Raw genomic sequence first — 21,930 nt, 5'->3', positions numbered from 1 at the left:
TTATCTTGCTAAAAATAGGCTTCAAATTCTTGATGGTTCACATGTAAAGTTTTCATTGTGAACAACCGTTGTTATGCGCGTTGTGCGCGCGCAAACAGAACTCTTGGAAATGAGCCAAATCAGCATTAAATTGCTATTGTGATAGGGAAGGGAATGTGTGCTTTGTCGAGTGCAGTGTATGTTCACTATCGCAATGAAGAGGTTAGAAATATTCTAAACTATCCCAAGAAATCAGCCCACAAATATTGTACTCGAAGATATAACCTCGTCTAAAGCATTTTGATTTTTTACTGAACATGCAAATTGCAAATTGGTGTACATATTGAATTTATTCGCAAAGTATTAGGAAACCGAAGTACCGCGAAGCTTGAAACTAGCCATTTTCGAGCCAGCTATTGTTAAGAAATTACACCAGCGTTAACATTTACAGACCTCAACCCCCAGGCTTGCTAATACGTATGTGACTGATCCCCTATTAATAATTGGAGACTGGGGTAGCTTCAGTCTTACTCACTGGTCTCATACTTTTGGAACTGGTTCCATTTCAAATCGATTTGAGGACTTTAAATCATTCTGTATAAATCTGCAGAACGATTTATTGCGTAAATGGACGGTTCGATTGAACAGCTACTCTAACATACTAACATACGAATCTGGATTCGTAGTCGCTTTAATGGTTTAAAAAAACAGAACATAATTGAGAGCTTTCCGATCCCTGGAAAAATTTCGCCATCTCGAATTTCAATTTTGTCTTAATTGGAAATTTTAGATTCTTGGCAGCATAGGATGAATAAAACTTAATCCTGGGACTTTCCAAAAGTATCACTGATGGTCTTTCCGCTGTAAACCGTGTAAAATAGGCGTTTTTATTAGGAAATAATTGTCATAAAATATCTACAACAGTTTGAACAGTTACATGATATTAACACCCACAATTGACAATAAAATTAAAACATCTGAAATCTGATTTTGATACAAATTAACCAAGAAAACTGGTCTGTGTTCACTTATTCTATAAGTGAAACTGTTTGGGAACATTAATATAGTAAGGGGTCGTTCACATATTACGTAATCATTTTTTGGAACATTTTTACCCCCCCGGCCCCCTCCGTAATCAGTTTTACATATAGCTATTGTGTCAAAATTACACTAGCGTAATCATTAGGAAACCCCCCCCCCTCAGCTGATTACGTAATATGTGAACGACCACTAATGACGTGTATTCAAATATATTAAAATAGGTTCGATAATAATCATTAAGTATAATCAAGTAATATGACTCATTACAGCTACAGTAATGAGTATTAGTGTGTAACTGTAGTCGTAGGGGTGACCGACAAATGAACCCAATTGAACCTAGTTCCACTATCTAACCAATCAGTTTAATTGGTTATGGTTAGGGTTAGTCTAAATTGGGTTCAGTTGTCCGGTATAATAGCCAGTCGTAGATTTGAGGTCATAATTTATAGTGCTGTCACTTCAAGTGATGTTCTTTAATTTAAATCTTAAATAACTCAAATATCTTTACTTTTAAATATCACAATTTAATACAGCTTTGAGCTTATCAAAGCCCTGCAATTGTAGGACTACATTTCTATTTTCTAAAGTTTATCACTGCCTTTGATGCAAAATAAATAAACAATTCTGTAGGGGTAGATTGCTCAGCTACATAGTCTGACTGATGATTCTCAATGTTTTGAATCTTACTTATTATCTTTAATTCAACCGGAAGCCTTGTTAGTTCTTTAGTTGGAAAAGTCTGATATATTGACAGAGGTCAGAACACTGAACAGTGAACTCGAAGATATTGAATATTGATGTTACTGACTTATCGTATTCGTAGTAAAAACCTTTTAACAATTATAAAATGACCTCTGGCAGTTGATGGACATAATCTCCGTTCAAACCTCAGAACTATTTGAAGCCTCTTCAAGCTGCTTAACTGGAAAATCACCGCAGCTTTCTGTATCGAACGAATCGGTTGTGGTATTGTGATTTGAATCACACGAATTGGTCGTAGTATCGTGATTAGAGTCAGAAGGATTGGACCCAGTGGTTTGATTCGAGTCAAATTTGGCATAAAGGGACTGATTTTTAGTCCAAGTCGTTTCAAGGTCGATCTCGAAAGATTCTATCTTTTGCTTTAATTCGATCTTGTCTTGGATGATTTGCTGGAGAAGCTGTTGTAACGTGTTACGCTCACGTTCAGATTCTCGTAGCCTCTTCTCCATTATGCCGACCTGGGATACGATATAATTACATTTTTAATGTGTTAACAGTTAAATTAAACCCAAACGATCGCAATATGTGAGTCAATAAACTAATTGTAGAATTGATGAAATTCTATATAATGTTATAATCAATGAACGTTTCAAGAAATGTTTTTGTCAGCAAAGTAGTAGTAAGAAACTTTGATACACCGAATCACGAATGATACTAAAAGCTAAATGCTGACAGTTTGGCTTTGCCTATTATAGCAGTGTTTGTTTCATTTCCAGCATGTTGTATGAAAAACAATTAAAATTACCTCAACGATGTATTCCTCGCATTTCATATCAAAAACTTTCCTGAGACTGTCCCATTCTAGTTTATCGCGCTCAAGCTGCTTGTTTCGACACTTTAACTCGGTGTTGTATTCCCGAAGAGATGATATGTCCCGTTCGTAGTTTGATTTAACCTGAATGATGTATAGTTTGGAGGTGTGACATTAATTTTTCATTTGCAATATAATACAATTTAATAAATTAAAATGCACTGTATCAGTATGCTTCAATAGATATGGGCTTGAATGGAAGATAGCCCAACTTACACCAAAAAGTAACCATTTTAAACTCGCAATAATATGCAATATGGGGCAATTCGCCACTCAAAATTGAATATACGATATAAAAATCACAGTCATGCATAGGCGTCCCAAAATGCGTCGATCATAAATATATTTACTGAGCGGCACCGGCCTCTCTTTCCGCCGAATCTTCGATCATGTAACAACCAAGCCTGAAGTCCTCAGGTAAATTCCATATTCAAATATACAATAAATGATGCAGATTAATCAAATGTTTATAGAAATGGGCCTTTATTTCTCATGAGCATGTTCATAAGCAATAAGCGTACGGAACTCGACATTTCAATACATATTGATTTAGAGCCAGAGGAAGCTTACATCATTAAAAAAGATGTTTCAAATCTTCACGGCGGACGCGTCGCGTGCTGTATCGTTTACCACGGGACGTGAAATGGCACATGCAACTTCGCCGCGCGATTTAAAATCAAATTGTGAAGATAGAATAATATTAACTTTGCGACGGAGCTACACCGCGCGCATTTAGGCGCGCAAACGTAACATTTCTCGACGACATACTAGTGTGTGCCACGATATGATGAAGATACAGTTTGACTTTGGCCGGCTTTGTCGCTCTCACTTTTGATTGAACGAACCAGCCTTTTTGCAATTTCGCCTTCCGGGCAGCGGAGTGACTTTTTAATACATAATACTAATAGTAATACATATTGATACCAACAGACTCGTGGAAAGTGTAGGTACCGAGTAGAAATCGCCATATCAGCGTTATATTTTTCAACTGTCATACGATCGACCTAAGACATTGGAAACACAGAAGGGCAGTATGTTCCTGCAGCCGGTGGTAAGTTCCAAATGTCCAAATAAATGGTTAACAGTTACGATTCCTTATACATTAGACAAGCATCTTAAAAATGAATTCGTTTGTTTTGCTTTTGAAATTCAACGATCGTTTAAAACTAGTGACTATTAAGGAATGGGCCGGCAATTTGGTATATTGATCCTCATTCTTCTGAACATCAGGTTTTGATAGTAGCTATTCTGATGACAAAGGTTTTCCTCGTAAGTTGCGAATTTGAAGCGATTAAAAAGGAGGATGGCAACCAATTTACACACGTGGTGGATCATGACGTCACGATAAATAACATGGTGTCGGACATCAAACAGAATGTTTCTACTACCAGTGCAAAACAACATTTACGTTTGGGCGATGACGTGAATCGAAACTTAACTTTTGACAATGAGGGAAATCCATTGGTTACAGTGGATCCCATGGAGATTTATACCCAGAATGCTCTACTGATGGAGCATGACGAACGCTACCATGATGACCCTCCAGGTATGGAAAACTAAAAGCTCTAGCTTTTAGTTTACTTTGTTCTTCGTAGAATTTAAATTAGTCAAATACTTTATGTAAGGAAAAGCTCTGAATAGGTCGATATTTTGTTAAATTGTAAGCTGCGTGATAAATTTGCAATTGTTGCTAAATCACCGTTTCTCGTATACCACAAGTCAATCTCTAGGTGCTTTTTCAGGACATGAAACGATAATGCCAAAGAAAACCTCAAAAGATGCTAATGATGACAACGACGAACATGTAGAGTCAAGAGACGCACATAGCGCCAGCAACTGTGATATATTAAGTCTTAGGATTAACAAACGGTCATTAGAAGATCCAGAACACTTGGACAGTGAAAAGCTGTCTTCAAGTTGTCATATGGATGCTTCTCAAATAGATTTGTCATTAGCAGGAAAGGTAGACTCACAGGACGAAGATGATCTAATGGAAATAATTGTTGAAAAGCCCCCAAAAATTGTGAGACATAGACGAGCATTTTTCAATATTGGAGGGAAAAGTCATCTTTGGCCAGACGGACTATATACCTATGTATTTGATCATAGAATGCACTCCGAACCAAAATCCTTACTGTTAAAAGCGTTCAAAGAAATTGGTGATAGGGTCCCATGCGTCAAGTTCGTTCCCGCTGATGAAAACTCAGAACAATTTATAATCCACACAAGCCACAATATAGCACAGTGTTCCTCAGATACATTAGGCTTCATGCCCGGTATTCAAGCCATGGTAAATATAGGTGAATACTGTAACTACGGACTGGCAATGCATGAAGTGTTTCATGTGTTAGGAGCAATACACACCCAGAATAGGCCAGATCGGGATAACTTCGTGGAGATTAACTGGGACAACATCGATAAAGCAGCAGCTCACAGTTTCTACAGAAAAGTAGGAGATGTTAGCCCTTCCGACGGGGAGTATGACTACAAAAGTGCCATGCACTATCCTGCATATGCTTTTAATGTAAAAGAAAGTGTGCCAAGCCTTCGCGCTTTGAATAGTACAGTTAAGCTCAAAGATTATGGACATTATTTGTTAGATGAGCAGGATTATGAATCTCTGAAACGTTGGTATGGGTGTAGCACTCAAACATTAACTGAAAGTTCAACTGGTAAATCAACTGAGGGTTCAACTGAGGGTTCAACTGAGGGTTCAACTGAGGGTTCAACTGAGGGTCCAACTGATGGTTCAACTGAGGGTTCAACTGAGGATTCAACTGAGGGTTCAACTGAGGGTTCAACTGAGGGTTCAACTGAGGGTTCAACTGATAATTCAACTGATAATTCAACTAATAGTTCAACAAATGATACTGAGGGGAAAACTAAGAAGATGTGGAGATGGAACCCTGATTGCATAGTGGGTCCGTGGAGTGGATGGTCAGACTGTAAAAACGGTTATAGAATTAAATCCAGATATATCGAGATGCCTCCAAATAGCAAAGGTCTTTATTGCCCAAATGAACACAAAAAAATACGGTGCAGGCCGAAAAGATGGCGCAAAAGAAGCGCCGAGCCAGAAAATATCGTGGTTGAAGTCACGGACTTTATCGAAGAAAACGGCATGGTGGTGTCACACTTAAAAAAAGAAGTGAGAGTGGTTGAGGGAAGACCAATTGAACTGATAGTGGCTAACCCGAAGAACTTCCCTACAAATTGGTATCGGGTGATTGATGGAAATGATTTTTTACTCTCGCCCACTGAAAATAACATTTACAGAACTGCTGCTGGAAATAACCGTCTTACTATCGACAATAGCTCTGTCGAGGATAACGATGGGCAACGTTTTGTAACGAAAATATTTATGAAATATACTATTTTGCGGGTGGCGTGGATTATCGAGGTTCTGAGTGAAGATGAATACTTTAGTAATAGTGCTTTTAATGATAATTTGTTTGGTTCAGAGTAAATAGACCAAGAGAATATGAATTGGAATTCTTGACCAACATCCATTTCTAAAGCGACTTTTAAAAATTCTGTATCTAAAATTAAATCAATTTTCATGTATTAACATTTATTTTAATGTATTATACGTGATCACATTCAAATTTAACGAAACATACGCTGACTGTAATTATAACTGTACATTCTCCACCGCATCCCGCAAATATCTTACCTCGCTGATAGATTTCTGTTCTTCATTCTGCAGCAATATAATTTCCTTGAAACTCTCCAAATCGTGCTCCGTTTTGATAAGTCCCGAATCTAAGACTTGGGACATGAGGATGCTGTTTATGGTGCTTTTAACTTGGGCAACTTGTTGTTTGAGCAGGGCTACAACCTTGTCCGTGTTTATGTGTTGGGCAAGCAGCCAACTTTCATCAGTCTCCTCTGATTCGTCGGACAGTTTCTGGGTTTTATAGGTCAGCTGATTATAGTGCAATTCTAGTGCAGGACTAGTGCATGTTTAGAAAATAAACCGGCTCAGTAACTTAGTTTTACTCATTTTACAAATATTTGAAAGTTATCAGTTTAGAATTCAATTGTATTTTATCAGACACCTGTGATGAAGAGAATCGCTTTAGAACGCACAGATCTTTGAAGAGAGTTCGTAGTTCAATGTACATTGCAGTTAGTTTTTCGTCATTCTCACGTGATAAATCTGATTTTAAACCTGGAAAGTTTGAATTTGTTCAAATAACTTTTCAACCTTTCAACAATAATTATTATCTGTCATTAAATGGAGTGTTTACGAGTAATTTGCTATTAACTATAATGAGAAACTTTTAACGGTTTGTGACGGAATGATTTGTTAGACGACCAAGTATCATATTCGCTAAATGATTTCCAGGACAGTTAGAAACTTACTTGTAATGGTGGAAAGAAGCATTCTTTCTCGATCTCTTAAGATATGTAACTCATTCCGTAGATCGTTGATTAGACCCTGACTATTTGACTCAAAATATCTCGCCTCCATTCTGTCAATATCTGATCTCTGTAATTGGATGCATGTGAATAAATTATCAAAGTTTAAACCTGATTAATGGTGCTTCAATTGGTAACGTGCACTGTTTTCATTATCTTGCTATGGTGATCATAGCAACGTTTAAAACTCAGTATTCATCATCAACACCTAACTCACAAAATTTTTTGCAGTTTTAAAATTATCTAAAATGTAAATCGTGGCCGATCTTTTGAATCAAATAAATTAGCTATTTGCCTATCTTACCAGCTGCATAATAGTCTCGTGACTGAGAAACTCTGCAGTTTTCAGGGAATTGTTGTTCTGTTTTAACCTGATAATATCCTTGCTGAGGTCATTCATCATATTCTGATGGGACTCTTGTATCACGTAGAATCTTCGTTCTATTTCCTGTCGTAAAAAGTGAATATTAGTGGATCTCCAATAAAATATAATTGTTATCGCAGTGCCAGTAGGTACTCAGAAAGTGAAAATGTATTTTGGGCTTGACAGGTGACTGACAGCAAAACAGTTAAAACATAACTATAAGTTTTTATTCGACTCTTATTACTATTATCAGTTTATTGCAGGTGCATCGTAAATAGGATGATGTCAGAATTGGCATTCATTAATAATTAATATACAACACTTATAATTTAAGATAGAAACTGACCTCTTTTTCACTTAATTGTTTTATATTTTTTTGGAGAGTTATCTCTAACTTTTGGAACTCCAGATCTTTTATCGATAACAACTCTTGCGAATTCGATAACTCCTGTATAAAAAAGGGTCAAGGTAACAGTAACAGTGGCAAAACCAATTTGGCAAGAAAAAGCATCCTGCCATCCTCTTTTTACAAAAAAATGTCTGCTGAGAGACCCTTGTTATCTGAAACCAACCTCAGTTTGAACCAAATTAAAACATTCTTCAAAGTGAAGATGAAGTTAAACTTGGTACCCGTTTATGTTGCTCTACAATGTCTGACAGTCTAGACTTCTCATCGTTTACATTCTCCAGCTGCTCCTCCAGATCTATCAGAGACAAGTGGATACTCTGCTCTAACTCCGCTTCTAACTCGTGGGCTACACTCGATAGTGGTGGACTGCTCATCTGTAAATAGTACGATGAAAACGGTTGTTTTGTTGATAAACCTACGCAAAATGACACATTTACTGATATTAAATCTCTTCACGCTTGGACAATAGTCTCGTACTCTTATGGTCAAACCCTGTGTGGAGATCCCAATATTTTGGTAGGTATTTCGCTGACATCATCATCTGTATCATCACTCCGTATGCTTTCTTCGAACTTGCACTGGTACACTTCTTTAGCTTCTCGTTCAGCATCCAGGGCTGCCAATAACTGAGGGAAATTTAGTCACTTTTGACGTTTCCATGGAATTCTAGTTTGCTCGATGTATTAACACCATGCCAGTGGCTGGACATGCCATACAGGACTGTTTTAACCAATGTTTTAACCAATGACTATGTCTCGATCAGTCGAAGCCAACCCGCTCAATTCCACGGAATCGATTACAGATTGTCATTTGGTTAAAGTCTTGAAACCAAAAAAGTTTAATGAGACTAGGCGGTATCTATTTCATATATTGGAAGACATTTTCCTGTATGCTGTAGCCGGAGACATTTTGACATATTATGATCATGATCGTAGAGTAAAATCGATCAAGTTGTGAAGCGTCAAGGGGACCCGGTTGTTTACATTATTTACACTGTTATGTATATTATGACAATAAATTGTGCTGTATCTTTATATCTTATTCGTTATTATGCGTTAATTCAGCATGCATAAAATACGCCGCGCAAGCATGTTTTAGTATTTACGCTGAAATGTTAAAATATAAAATTGGCTTTCGCGCGTTCCATACAAATGTGGCGTATGGTCATAATTTCTTAAATGAGCAATTATCTGTCTGTATCCGCGGGCTGCACGGCAAACAAAACAAACAGTAATGACTCCCAAGACTACAATACTCGATCATAGTAATATCGTTCTACCGTTAACAGTAATTAATGATCTATATGAATAAAGAAAGCTACGATAAAGATACACGAAACTCAGCAGTACTCATCGTTTTTTACTGCGGCGAAGCGCTACAGGACGATACAATCATTGGACGTTATTAAAATTATCAGACATTTGTATCGAAACAAAATAAGATCAAATTAAGAATCCATTATCATCAACTAAAGATCAAACAGCCAACATGTCAGTGCGCTTTACGGCTGAGGAATCGTCAAATTGTGAGAGGTGCTAATTTGTAAGTTATGAATCACAGAATGTGTGCAATAATTTGTTGCTATTTCAAGTGGCGGGGAACCAATGTAGTGACTAGTGTAAGAACATTACATCACGTCTGATTCATTCGCCGTACGACTTTATTTAAAAACTAATCAATATATAATATAATCTACAGGGGGGGGGGGGGGGCAAAAGTCAGTACCCATACGTTGGGTCTTATACCACCGCCGTGTTTTATATTTGAGAGTTGTTGCTTTGCAGATGGCATACTGTACCTACTTGTTCAAGGATTCCGTCACCAAAATTTGAAAATTCGATTTTTTGGGGCCACGCCCAATCAACATTGAATTGCTTATACTGGTGTTTGTGAACATGTTGGAGACTCCATTGTAACATATTGCAATAGGTCATTTAATCCGGAATATAATCTAAAAAGATGGTGCGAAACGGATATAAAATGACGAAGTTACCAAGCAATTGGTTTATCTCGTTAGAAAAATTGATTGGGTACTCATTGATTACCCAATTACGACACCGTAATTGGGCTCTCTGCACGATTCCCGTAATGCGGATCTAGCCTCAGCCCAATCACCTGATCATACGTCATGAACGAACTCGTTATGCTTCATATCTCGGTCATCTGAGAAGCTAGAACTCTCATTTTTCAGGACAAACGTAATTCAAATGGCCAAACACCATTCAATAAAACTTGGCTCGATCCGACTATCCAAACTATCTAATAAATGCGAAAATGAACCTTCATTTGAAGAAAATGAACACGAATATTTTTCGATTTGACAAATTCCTCGAACCAGTGGTGGTAGTAAGTCATACCAAAAAGAATTATTTCAATTAGGCACTCAGTGATTGAGCTATCAAGGCCAACGTACGCGTATGGGTACTGACTTTTGGCCCCCCCTGTATATACAGAGTGTTCACGATATATTGGCGAGGTCTTATTTTTAAACATCATGCATTCACTGCACAGATCTTATATATTTATGGTTCGTGATGAACATGATTTGACCAAATAAATAACTTTTGCGAAGAAAATTGAAAGTAAAATAATGGTGAAGTTTTGAAATAAGAAGAATAAGTGACTTATCATGAGAGAACCAATGGGAGACTACGTTACATCGTAATGTTCTGGATGCAAGAGCCAACGTATCAATGCAGATAGAGCCTTTAGTATTAAATCTACCATCGACCAGTGCTCTTTAAGAAAAGTAAAATAGAGGTATGCAATAAATGGATACAGTTAATATATATATTAAATAATTTGTATTAAATATGTTAGTTGGTGACTAACCTGTTTGTTTTCAGCCTTGGTGTGTTGATACACTTGCTGAATATCTTGCAGCTCCATTCGCTTTTGTTCATAACTATTTCGTAACGATTCGTTCAGCTCTCTGAGGATAAAATTATAAGGCTGCTGATCATTCATTGTAATAGTAATACCAATTGGAAGTATGCTAAAACGTTACAAATTCTATTGTTTGGTCGCTTTAAGTTGAATTTGTAAACAAAGAGTTACAATTTCTACTGTAAACTCGCAGGTTTAACCCAAACCAATCTGAGGTGGCAAATAAAACCACCGCCCTTCCAAAGTTTTGTGAGTTTTACTTACAAATTCAGACTAATAGCACAGTTCTAACAACAATAGATATTGTTCCACATGAAACAGTTAAAATGAAAAATAGTTACTAGTTACTAACATGAGGCCTGTAGCTTTGTTCTCCCTCTGTTTTAACTCGCCCATCTCCTTTTGTAGCTGACATATTTCCTGGACCAGGTCTCTGTAGTCGGCCTCAAAACTGAGAGAACGGTGTTAAATAATGGGAAGTTTCAACAGATGTGTACACAGCTACAATGAGTGTTCAGAGTATCACTATCAGTGTATCAAAGTGTGGTACTTAGTGTTTCAGCTGGTTGGAATAAGATTAACATATTTACACAGTAGTCTGTACATTGAGACATTCTGTTAGCTCTTCGAGGTCTCTTTAGATGAAATTTATTATATTATATAACTTTATTCAAATCAAAAATAGAACATAAAGAACATCTTGATGACCTGATAAGTCACCAAGAGAAAAATAACACAGAATAAACTAAATCATGCTTAACTCTCTCCATGCTTTTCTATCTGTTGCAAAAAGTCTTAAATGGTATAAATCGTCTGTATTTACAAGTCTAAAATTTCTGTCACTTAAATCGTTCAAAATAGTTTTTAACAAGTTTGACTGGTGTCGTCCGACTCTACCTCTCATCAAACTCTGACTCTCTACAGCAAAATGTAAGGCAAGCTGGGCAGGTGAGTTATTATCACTGCGGAGGATGTGACCGAGCATTCTCCACCGTGCACGAGCAACACGCTCACTCAGTGGAACAACTTCGCAGCGTTTGTATAGAGTCACATTTCGTATGACATTAGGGTAGGTCATGCCGATGATCGTACGGAGATGATTCCTGTGGCAGACATCAAGTTTTTGAAGGAGTTGTTTAGATGTTGCCCAACTGTTGCAATTATACATCAGTATTGAAACAACTTGTGCTTCATATATCTTGAGTCGAATCTTCAAGGGTATACGTCTACCTTGTTCCCAGACTTTTTTGTAGTTCTGAAAAGCAATGTTAGCAAGTATACATCGTCTCTTGACATCTTCGATGCTACACAACTTAGAGCCTAAAGAGATAGATGACCTCCAAGGTTCTCTACCTCTGAGTGTCTCTCCTTTGTTATCAACCTCGTTCTTGCCGGCCAGATAGAAGTGGGTGAACTCGGTTTTTGACTCATTGACAAAAAGATTCCACTCTTCCAATATCTCTTTACATATTGGCAACAAAGACTCCAAATTGCTTTTATCCTCATCAGTAAAATCAACATCATCTGCGTACTCCCACTCGAGGGGTAACAGATTCTCAGCTATGGGAGGGTTAGGTCTTAGATAGGACATAACAGCACGCAGGTGGTAAAGTGCTGCTGCCAGATATAGAGTGAACAAGTTTCCAGACAAACTGTCGCCTTGAAAAGCTCCAATCGTGACAATAAACTCTCCCGATATTGTTGAGTTCACTTTGATCTTCAGTTTAGTATTTGCGAGCAAATACCTTACCAGTCGAATGTCGTCCTCACTACAACCAGATGAAAGAAAATGATAATATAATTTAAGGATGATAATATAATTTAAGGAGCAAATCTTCTGATAATCAGATGCCGGTGCTGATTATGACTATAATTTGGGTGGTTTGCGGGTTTGTACCTGCCTCGTTACCAACAAAACTTTGTTAAAGATTCCACATGTAAAAATGCCAGCAACAGTTCAGTGTCTTATGTACATTTTTATATTTTACAAAAGTATGCGACGAAAAGTAGCTGATACGTAGCTGACCATGACTAGTAGGACTTTTTTAGTACTTGTTATTTTTGACATGTCGCACATCTATGCCAGACATAAACCAATTTATTGAGTTTAGGAAAACTTATAAGTGGGGTAAGTTAATTTAATAAAAACTGGTACTGGAAGTAGTACAGTCCTGTGGCAGTACTAGTACAACTTCTCTCAAGAAATTACGAGTTTCTCTTTTTAAAAAACGAACAGTAGATGCTCGGATTATAGGGTGAAACATTTAAAATTATTAAAGTTACCGGACTTTCTTACTTTAGCCCTGGGATATTGACTCTTGAAGACTATGAGTAAAAGCATTCATATCAACGAAACCTACTTTTTCTCTTTAGCTCTGAGAGCTCGCATCTGTTCGGCGTTGGTACGATGCGTCATCTTATGTTTCTCTATCTCGTCTCCCAGATACACTACTTGACCTGTAAATGTGATAGATAACACCCTAGATAACGTTCTAGATAATATCCTAGATAACATCCTATCAAACTAGAATGAATATCTCATAAAATAGGCTAAAATCAGTATCACAATCGTTCGTGACCTTAGAAAAGCCGTCAGTGATATTATTCGTAAAAGTATACTATATTGAGTGCATATGTGTTATACATACGTGACCCCATACACTGGGCTCTATGTGACTATTGTTAAGAAGTACAATTGTAATGGTATGGGGCACTATTCTCTTACCAAGAAATAAGGTTCATTTTCTATACCTTATATTTTTATATTTTATATCCTCCTAACAAATAATCCTTCATTTATGATATTACAGAGGTTGAATAATAAAGCTCAGCGCGAAATAGGACTAATCCCTTCTTTCTTTTATAGCCTTTCTTGTATAGCCAATAGTCCTTTGCTAAAAATTTTGCAACTCGGTGCTATCTGTAATCTGTGGCGTCATGCAAAATGACGTTACAGACCTCAGATACGGTATTTAACTTTTTAAAGCATAATGATAAGATACAAGTCAGGAGATACAATAAAAATATTGGCTTTTCTGCCGTAAGGTTAGGTAATGCTTGCTGGTATTGCTTGTCGGTAATGCTTGTCGGTAATGCTTGTCATTTTAATTTTAACACGCTCATTTTAACACTTATAATCAGGTATATCTCCATTAAGAGTACACATCAGCTTTTAACATGACACCCTAGCGCAGTCAACAGTGTCCTAGTTGAAATCATAAAACAACACACCGTAATAATACTGTATCCATGTTTCATAGCACAATAAAGCTGAAGATACTTTTAGTATTTGTCACAGAATTAAAAAAAAAATTCCTTTTACAAGCATCATGTGACCTGACAGAGAGCCAAAATTTTATAATCTTCATCAAACTCAATCACAAGAAGGTAGTTAATGCTTGTAAATAAAGATTGTAGAAGCTTGGTAAGTACCGCTTTGTTTGCACGCTAAAACGTGTGTATGGCAACATGTAAAGCTACATGTAGATCGCGCCATCAAATCGCTACAGCGTACAGATCCGCCTGTGTGAATGAGACAAATTGACTTTCTGCCCGTCGTTAATATATTGACAAGCTGTTACATGAGATGTAGTAAAAAAGTATGGAATCAAACTTATTTTGGAAATGCAGAGCGACACTCCGACAGCAAATATTTTTTAAAAAGTTACAAATATAACTTTTAAAGTTAAAACTGTATAAGGAGACTAAGTACAGCTTTTATTAACAACTTCTTATGTCCTATGTCCATGAAAGATATAATGGACGATCGTTTCTATCTTAATTTATTATTTTTGTAAGAGTCTTAAGTCTTACCTCACTTACCATTACACCATTGTATACTCAAACTTTAGTGGTTCATGTTATTAATACCAGATTGTGATGTACAACTTTTTATAGCTTACTGCACAAAGCATTATAATCACGTGGGGGGACCACTGACTTGAAAATGTATCATTTCCTTGAAAATGGAGATGTATAACGCTCTCTATATTAACATTGTATATTGCATTGTTGTACTGAGTAATACTCGGTCAATACTTTTCGCAAACCGCACCATACGCATAATTGTGCCGGAAGAGCTGGATCAGACCGGGGTGACATAGAGTATACTCACAAGTCACATGCTGTCCCGTTTTCTAAATCCAGCTGGCACTTAAGCGTATAATTTTGACTCATGTCACTTTTAACACCATCCTCCACCATTCAATCTGATTTCTCCGGCAACCTTCCCCAGGGTTGCCACACCCCAGAGGTAGGCAGAGCATCTCAATGCTATCCTCTTGTGGGCTATCATGGCCCAGCCTCTCTTAAAAAATACTCGGTCTAGATGATCAGTAAACAGATTTACTCTCAGAACTAAATAGAGCATAGTTCTGCGAATCTGCATTCGCATGTTGCAATCGTGTTCTGCAATCGAAATTGCTTTTTGGAGTGGACTCAGTATTCAGTAAGAAGCAAAATAATATGTACCTAAAAAAAGTTCGATTTAATTTTCAAATCCGTAACATTCTGCCTCTCACTTCGTGGACTCCAGAAAACAAACTCGTTTGATGATTAGAGGATAAAAACTTCGGAAGCGTCTGAACTAAATTTCATTAAATATTGATATTTATATAGTCAATAGTATATTAGTTTAAATAAGCAAATAACTTCTCAAATCTCAATACCATACCATTAAGTTCGGTCATCTTGGTCTTTATCTTTTTCTCTGATTTCTTCAATCTTTTAACCTGATTTCTCAACTGATCTCGCTCCTCCATCAAACCTGAAAAGGTAAAACATTAAAAAAACCATCCACCACGCGAATATCAGTATCGGTTACGAAATAATGCAAAAATTCCAAGTTCGGACAGAACCAACACCGCTGCAAAGCTACAACCACTGAACAACTTAACTAAACCCAAGCTAGACGGTACGTGGAGATGTATAAATGAGAACGTGATTTTAGCTATCAACCAGCTGCTCTGACAGGTTCCCCAACCTGCCACCCTTCACGAGAATGTTCTGTAGAATTTGTAATTAGTGCAAGTAAGGTCGTAAGGAGCCTCTCTCCAAGTAAGGAGCCTCCTGTGACCTGTCCAGCTTTCAGTATGTCAAGCGGCACCTTGTATATCAAATAAATAGCAACTTGATGTAAAAGTGGCGAGGAATTGTTAATATCAGGGGTCGACCGGGATCGGAATTTTGTCTCGGCCGGGACCGGGACCAGCTTAATCCCGGCCGGGAACGGGACCGGACCGGGATTTTCACGATATTTTTATGTTGAAATGGAACATTTTAAGCAATCTTCGTATGAAGGGTCCATTGACCAATCTAATAAGGACTAACTATGAAGATGAGCCTGAAATCTAATCAATCCTTCGAGTTTCGATTTTCATTACGATTAGTTCGATTCTTAACAATCGTTTCATTTGTCTAAGTCAAAGTAATAAAATATGAATTTGAAGCTGAATTGGATTAAAAAGATCGAAATTCTGTTTTAAAAATCCCGGCTAATTTCCCGGCCAAAACGGTAATCCCGGCCGGGACCGGGACAAAAACGCCAAATCCCGGCCGGTATCCCGGTCGAGCTCTGGTTAATATAGTTTACGAGGAAATGAAACTCATAATAAAGTAAGGAGATGGAACTAAAAATGGTTTAGAGCATCAGTTATTGGGCAATTTTACAGGCTAATTTTTTGGCAGCTTAGACACTTTGATCTTGATATAAAATCTGATCCCGCATGGTTATAAGCCTCGATGATTTTGGAACTGATAATCCAGTTACGAAGAATACGACTTAGAATAAACACAGCACCTAAATATAAGAACTGATTATGTAAGTTAATGCTCTAACTTTCCAGCTCCTAATTACGATTCCCTGTAAATCTCTCTTAATATAATACCCGTTGGTTAGCTCCCCACAGTTATGGACATGTGGACATTGAAGTCTATTACTAGTTACTACAATAAAAGATACACATTAAGCTATTAAATAAGGATATATCACATTACACCACACAGCTGGTCTAGATTGATAAATGTTAGACCAGGTCCCCCTATAGTACACCGGGGGTCTGGGAGAGGCGTATCTTACATTTTATCTGCCATGACACAATTTGGATTATTTTAAAATATGTGATGATATCTTTGAATTGCTTAAGTTAAAAGTTAAAACAATGCTTATTCTGAATAATATTCACATGTAGTATGTAATATGTATATTGTATATATACGTATAAGTAGATAAAGATATTAATAAAAAGTAGTAAAATAGTAATAATTACAAGGTGACAATGTTAGTACAACAACATGATAAGAAATACTACTCACTTATTTCCCTGTCCTCGCTCTCTGATAATATGGACTGGTCGTGTTGGTCGAAGCCTTTACACATTCTGTTGTGTGTTTGTGTCAGCTGACTGTAGGCCTGGGTAAAAGAGGAGGGGTAAAAAAGAGATAACGACCTTTAATAACTTCCCACGCTCTTACCATTTCAACGTGTCACCATTTATACTTGTCACACTTTCAACAAATAACAGCGTTTACATTTCACAACTTTACAATTTGGGGGTCTGTGTGTAAACTAGAATATGAAAATAGTTTCAATATTCAAATAACCGCAGCCTGCTTGGCTTTATGGTCTGTTGCACAATGTCTGTGAGTGGTGGATGTGGTCGGAAGAGGAGAAGAAGAGATTCTAATTTAAAGAGACCGGGTTAATGTGAAGATATGACAGGACCCAGGGGTGAAATGTAGCAATGACTTGCTGTAATACAATTTACAGGGATATGGAGGGACCAATGATGCAATACAATGTGAACCTACCTCTTGTAATAATAGAGTACTAATGGAGATTGAGGCAGCGCTAAGACTGGGTACATGTTGCAACTTTGCCAGACAATCTGTGTTTTGTGTACCTATTATATCTCAACTGTATGTCTGCAGAGAATTGCAAGGTTTCAACTCCCATCAACAATCTAATAATATTCGCACCCCACCATGAAGATTGTAGGGTCCACAGGTTTTATCACGTGACCAACACTCTTCTACTCTTAACATTGTGGGACTGTGTAGATGTGTTATTAAACTTGTGGAGCAATGCTACGTTGGCCGCGGTGACACTATGATCTTACACAGTTTGCTACTAAACATCTACATGTTGAACATTACTGTATTCAGAGCTCATTACACAATTTGCCGATAAGAGAGTAAGCTGGATAGGACATCTCTGCAAATATTAAATATTCATGTCTACACTCTGCCAACTTATAATTAAATGTATTTGTCATTACCTCTATGTGAGACTAGAGTAACACTAATGCAGGGTAAATAGCCCCCTCCCCACAGTTAGCCCCACTCTCAAGGAGAAAGAGAGAGAGGGGAGAGGTCAGTACACACACTATTATTATATAACACAAACCCAAATCTCACACACACAATCTGCTCCCTCCCTCTGTGCATCTATAACAACTGTATATCACTTAGTGAGGACAGCAGGCTTGATTTGCATTCTCAGAGATCCAGGGACCCGGAGCGCCGCGCTGTGTTAATAAGATGCAGTAGAGTGGGCTGTTAGAGGATGGTATAATTGTAGAGAGAGAGCTGAGAGGTTTAGAGCTGTCAGTGAGCTGCTTAGTGTCATATGCAGAGAGAGAGAGAGAGGGAGGGAGAGAGAGAGGGAGAGCTAATGTGCTGTTATGTGGCGGAGAAAGAGTGCTGTCATTACGGCAAAGAGCGCTATTATTAGATCCCGCAATTGTTTTTCTGCGAAAGCGCAGATAGTAGTAATTAGTATCGAAGTTCTATTTAACTAATCAATAAGGAAATTCAAGAAATAGAAATGTCTGATAAAGAGGGCAGGTTAATATTGTGCCTAATATTGTGCTTAATGGGTATTGGGTAAGTGCTAGTACCCTCCTACATCTATATTTCCTCTTTAACAGATCTATTAATAAACTATAAACGGATCGATTTCCACCGCAGGAACCAGATTATACTTACCACTAACCACGGATATTTCAATTTCTTCAATTTAATATGCTGTCGGCAGGAGCTGCTGGCTACTGTTGTCCAGATGACAGTTTATATCATCGTTGTTGTGAAACTTTGGCGGCCAGCCAAAAAAGAGCACAAGGATGTATTAATAAGCCCTAAAGTAACAGCCTGGAATGGGATAATTTCTTTCCACTCTAAAGCTGGAAGACTAAGGCTGCAAACTGCAAAGACTGCTACAAACCGTAAGTTCGTAGTGTTATATGGATTAAATGACGACAGTATTCAGCAGTAAGCCACATACTCTCACTATTTTGTCTACGTATGATGCAATACAGGTACGTTAAAATCTATCGGTATTATTAGTTGAATCACTTAACGATCATGCAGTTAAAACCAACGAGCTTCACTTTGGCCACAACTGTGTAGGAGTTTTGCTATTTAATCGGCAGCATTGAGCGAAATTTACATAAGCTGAAGGATACTGATTAATGAGTTTTAGTGTAATGGCTTGGCCTCCGAAGGATGATACACATGTGTAGTTTTAATACCAATCCAATTAATCAATTCAAATCTGCAGAGGCAAATGTACTGGGGTAGACAGATCCAACATGGTAATGTAACATTTGTCGAATTAAATATGTGAATTGTGAGTGACTGGAAGGGTTGAAGGGACCTTGTTGAAAAGTAATGTTGGTTTTCAGTTACCTGTTTAATTTCGTCATAGCTGTTTCTCATGACAGTCATCTGACTTTCCAGCTGCTCTTTGCAGAGTTCAAGGTGGTTGTTTCTGTGCAATAGCTGTAGTCCATACTCAGCTGCTTTTTCTGTGAAATAATTTCGGTTTTATGAGTAGACCAAAGTTCCTGTTCATTACAAGAAAGGAGCTAATAGTCAGGGTTAACAGAAACAAGAAGATGTCCATCACGACCAAAGATATTTCATGACAATTATGAAATACGCCCTGAACGCAACAAAATGTTAACTAAACAGGAGACAAATCACAATATCACCCCATTTAATAGTTCCAAATGTGCACGTGCGCATTATCATGCTGTAGCTATACAAATTGCGACTTCTCACCCAATTCACACGTGCAGTCACACACACTCAAAACACACACAGAAGAAACAGAAAACTCTGAAATATAAGGGAAATAAATCAGAAATCTCATGAACAGTTTTAAACTTATACTGGTAAAATAATTTAGACGAGAGACTTACTATTGAAGTATTGTATGGTAATGTACAAAAATTAAAACTTTTACTGGTTGTTAAATAATCTAAGTGATATATTCTGTTGCACTGAAGACGTGTATCTTAGCATAGTCTTGTGCAATAAAGTAATAAAAAAATCACATACCTTTTTCCTCAAGAGCTTCTGCCAGTGCTGCCTGCAGACTGTCTTCATCCCACTCTGTCATATACCCTTTCTGAGCATATCAATTTATTGAGTTCAGCTCAAATTTGTAATTGTAAAAATAGATGCTCAAATAAAATTATGTAGGCTGCAATGGCGTAACGAAGGGCCCCGCCAAATCTTCGTCTGAATGTGGGACAATTTTGAAAAACTTCACTATAGCACTAGCAAAACTGCTTTTTGCTCTAGAAACACACTTTTTTAGAGTTTTTACCGGTGTATACTCTGAAACATCTAATTTGTCCAATTTTAGGGAGGGGCGCCAAAAGTGGGTGGGGCACCAAATGGGGGCGCTTTTTCAGCGAGGGGGGGGGGGGGGGGGGTGCCATCAGGGCCGGTGCCATCAGGTGGAGAATGCAGTGGCGTAACGAAAGGCCCTGCTGACCCCGCTGTGCAGGGGGGCGCCGTCTTAGGGGGGCGCCAAATCGTCGTTTGAATGTGGGACAATTTCGAAAACTTAACTAAAGTACTAGCAAAACTGCGCGTTTTGCTCTAGATACACACTTTTTTAGAGATTTTACCGGCGTATTCTTTAAAATCACCTAATTTGTTCAATTTTAGGGAGGGGCACCAAAAGGGGAGGGGGCGCCAACAGGGGGGCGCTTTTTTCGGCAGGGGGGCGCCAACAGGCAACGTTACGCCACTGGGAGAATGTAAATAATTGTATACAGAATTAGCATAAATATTTATAGTAACAAGCCGAGAAAATAGAGAAGAAAAACAGCATACAAGGCAAGGTGCTTTGATGTTGCATCGCCCAACAGGCTATCTTCTCTGAAGAGTATCCCAAGTCTGGTTTACTTTACCATGACTAGCATCAGGGTCACAATTAAAGACGGCTGTCAAAAGGCTTTTCTTCTTTGATGGATTGTATTATCTTCTTGATAATACAATTGCAATTTCATCTGAGATTGATTTATTCTTCGCAGTATGACAATGGACAACTTCCCACTAATATATATATTATATAGTTAATAAAACGTTTTTGACGACATAATTTGGATTAGTCCTAAGATATCCAATATGCTTTCCTTTTATATATTGAAATTATTTTTATTAATCGAAATTAAAAGCTTAGTTCTCCGAGTTCTTGATATCCGGAGGGAGTTTGTTCCAATATAGTTCAGCTCTCTGATCTCCGGGAAAAATAACCCTGGAGAAATTCTTTACTTAGGTAGCAATTTTACTATATCTATTGCTTGAAACTAAAGCAAGATCAGATCTGCTCATTCCCAGCGAACCAACCCATTTTTTTAATTGAAATCTTTCAAATCAATCAATTACATACAAATTTACACAGTGAATGAACAACATTAAATCTTTTCAAAAATAGACTCCGATAAAACCAGATTTTCTAGGACAAAATGTATGTAATCAAAGGACCTGAGGGTCATCAAAACACAAATGTTGAAAGCAAAATGCACCTCCTGCACAAGTATGGGCCCATGATCTGCAAAGCTGCTTATAAACCTAAATGATTTAATTTATCACGGCCTTGTAAATACGGCTTTATAAAACGTCATTTTGTCTGTCCAGTCTCCGCTGTCAGCATCGTTAAATCAAGGATTTACAGTCGACGACATTTATAATTTTATTTTAAAATATCGTTAACTCTTAGTTTGGTATATATAATATAACGTTGGCTTATAAGGTTTTATGTAATTTTTGATGCACAATATATCGTGAAAAGAGTGCTGAACATAAAAACAAGCTTGCCTGATAAATATTACTGGGCTGCACTCTGCCTGTCAGATCCCGCCGAATCTTTATTCGGCTAACACGATAGCCTGATGTCCCCAGGTAAAATAAATCACCATTATCCATTATATAGTGTGCGCCGCGCAAAAAAATGTCAAAAAGTTT

At 37.6% G+C, this 21,930-nt stretch overlaps 3 protein-coding genes across 4 annotated transcripts in view; 2 read left to right on the top strand and 1 right to left on the bottom strand.

The window, feature by feature from the left end:
- Nucleotides 1-21,930, top strand: part of LOC134819562 (serine/threonine-protein kinase Pink1, mitochondrial-like) — a 65,904-nt gene that overhangs the window by 11,499 nt on the left and 32,475 nt on the right. The gene's annotated exons all lie outside the window — the stretch shown is intronic.
- Nucleotides 1,623-20,076, bottom strand: LOC134819723 (protein bicaudal D-like). The gene is made up of 16 exons (XM_063829820.1): nt 20,011-20,076; nt 19,357-19,475; nt 16,987-17,083; nt 15,347-15,439; nt 13,035-13,131; nt 11,027-11,125; nt 10,621-10,720; nt 8,280-8,414; nt 8,010-8,162; nt 7,726-7,827; nt 7,320-7,463; nt 6,959-7,085; nt 6,652-6,764; nt 6,267-6,500; nt 2,528-2,677; nt 1,623-2,240 (listed from the first exon to the last, which is right to left on the bottom strand). Exons 1-16 carry the CDS (start codon nt 20,069-20,071, stop codon nt 1,902-1,904), a joined length of 2,163 nt encoding a protein of 720 aa, XP_063685890.1. The 5' UTR covers nt 20,072-20,076; the 3' UTR covers nt 1,623-1,901.
- On the top strand, nt 3,547-6,161 carry LOC134819724 (uncharacterized). Its single transcript, XM_063829821.1, has 3 exons — nt 3,547-3,644; nt 3,824-4,139; nt 4,336-6,161. The coding sequence occupies exons 1-3, from the start codon at nt 3,627-3,629 to the stop codon at nt 6,057-6,059; spliced, it is 2,058 nt and encodes a 685-aa protein (XP_063685891.1). The 5' UTR covers nt 3,547-3,626; the 3' UTR covers nt 6,060-6,161.

Source organism: Bolinopsis microptera, chromosome 8, assembly GCF_026151205.1.
Source record: "Bolinopsis microptera isolate Bmic1 chromosome 8, MBARI_Bmic_1.0, whole genome shotgun sequence".
Taxonomy (NCBI): domain Eukaryota; kingdom Metazoa; phylum Ctenophora; class Tentaculata; order Lobata; family Bolinopsidae; genus Bolinopsis; species Bolinopsis microptera.
This window is presented reverse-complemented; position numbering and strand designations above follow the sequence as displayed.

Coding starts and splice junctions, on each gene's coding strand:
- LOC134819724 (XM_063829821.1), top strand. Junction 4,140..4,335: donor CTACCATGATGACCCTCCAG/GTATGGAAAACT, acceptor GTGCTTTTTCAG/GACATGAAACGATAATGCCA.
- LOC134819723 (XM_063829820.1), bottom strand. CDS start 20,071: ATGACAGAGTGGGATGAAGACAGTCTGCAGGCAGCACTGGCAGAAGCT. Junction 15,440..16,986: donor GAGCGAGGACAGGGAAATAA/GTGAGTAGTATT, acceptor TTACCTTTTCAG/GTTTGATGGAGGAGCGAGAT. Junction 6,765..6,958: donor GCTTCTTTCCACCATTACAA/GTAAGTTTCTAA, acceptor CAAACTTTCCAG/GTTTAAAATCAGATTTATCA.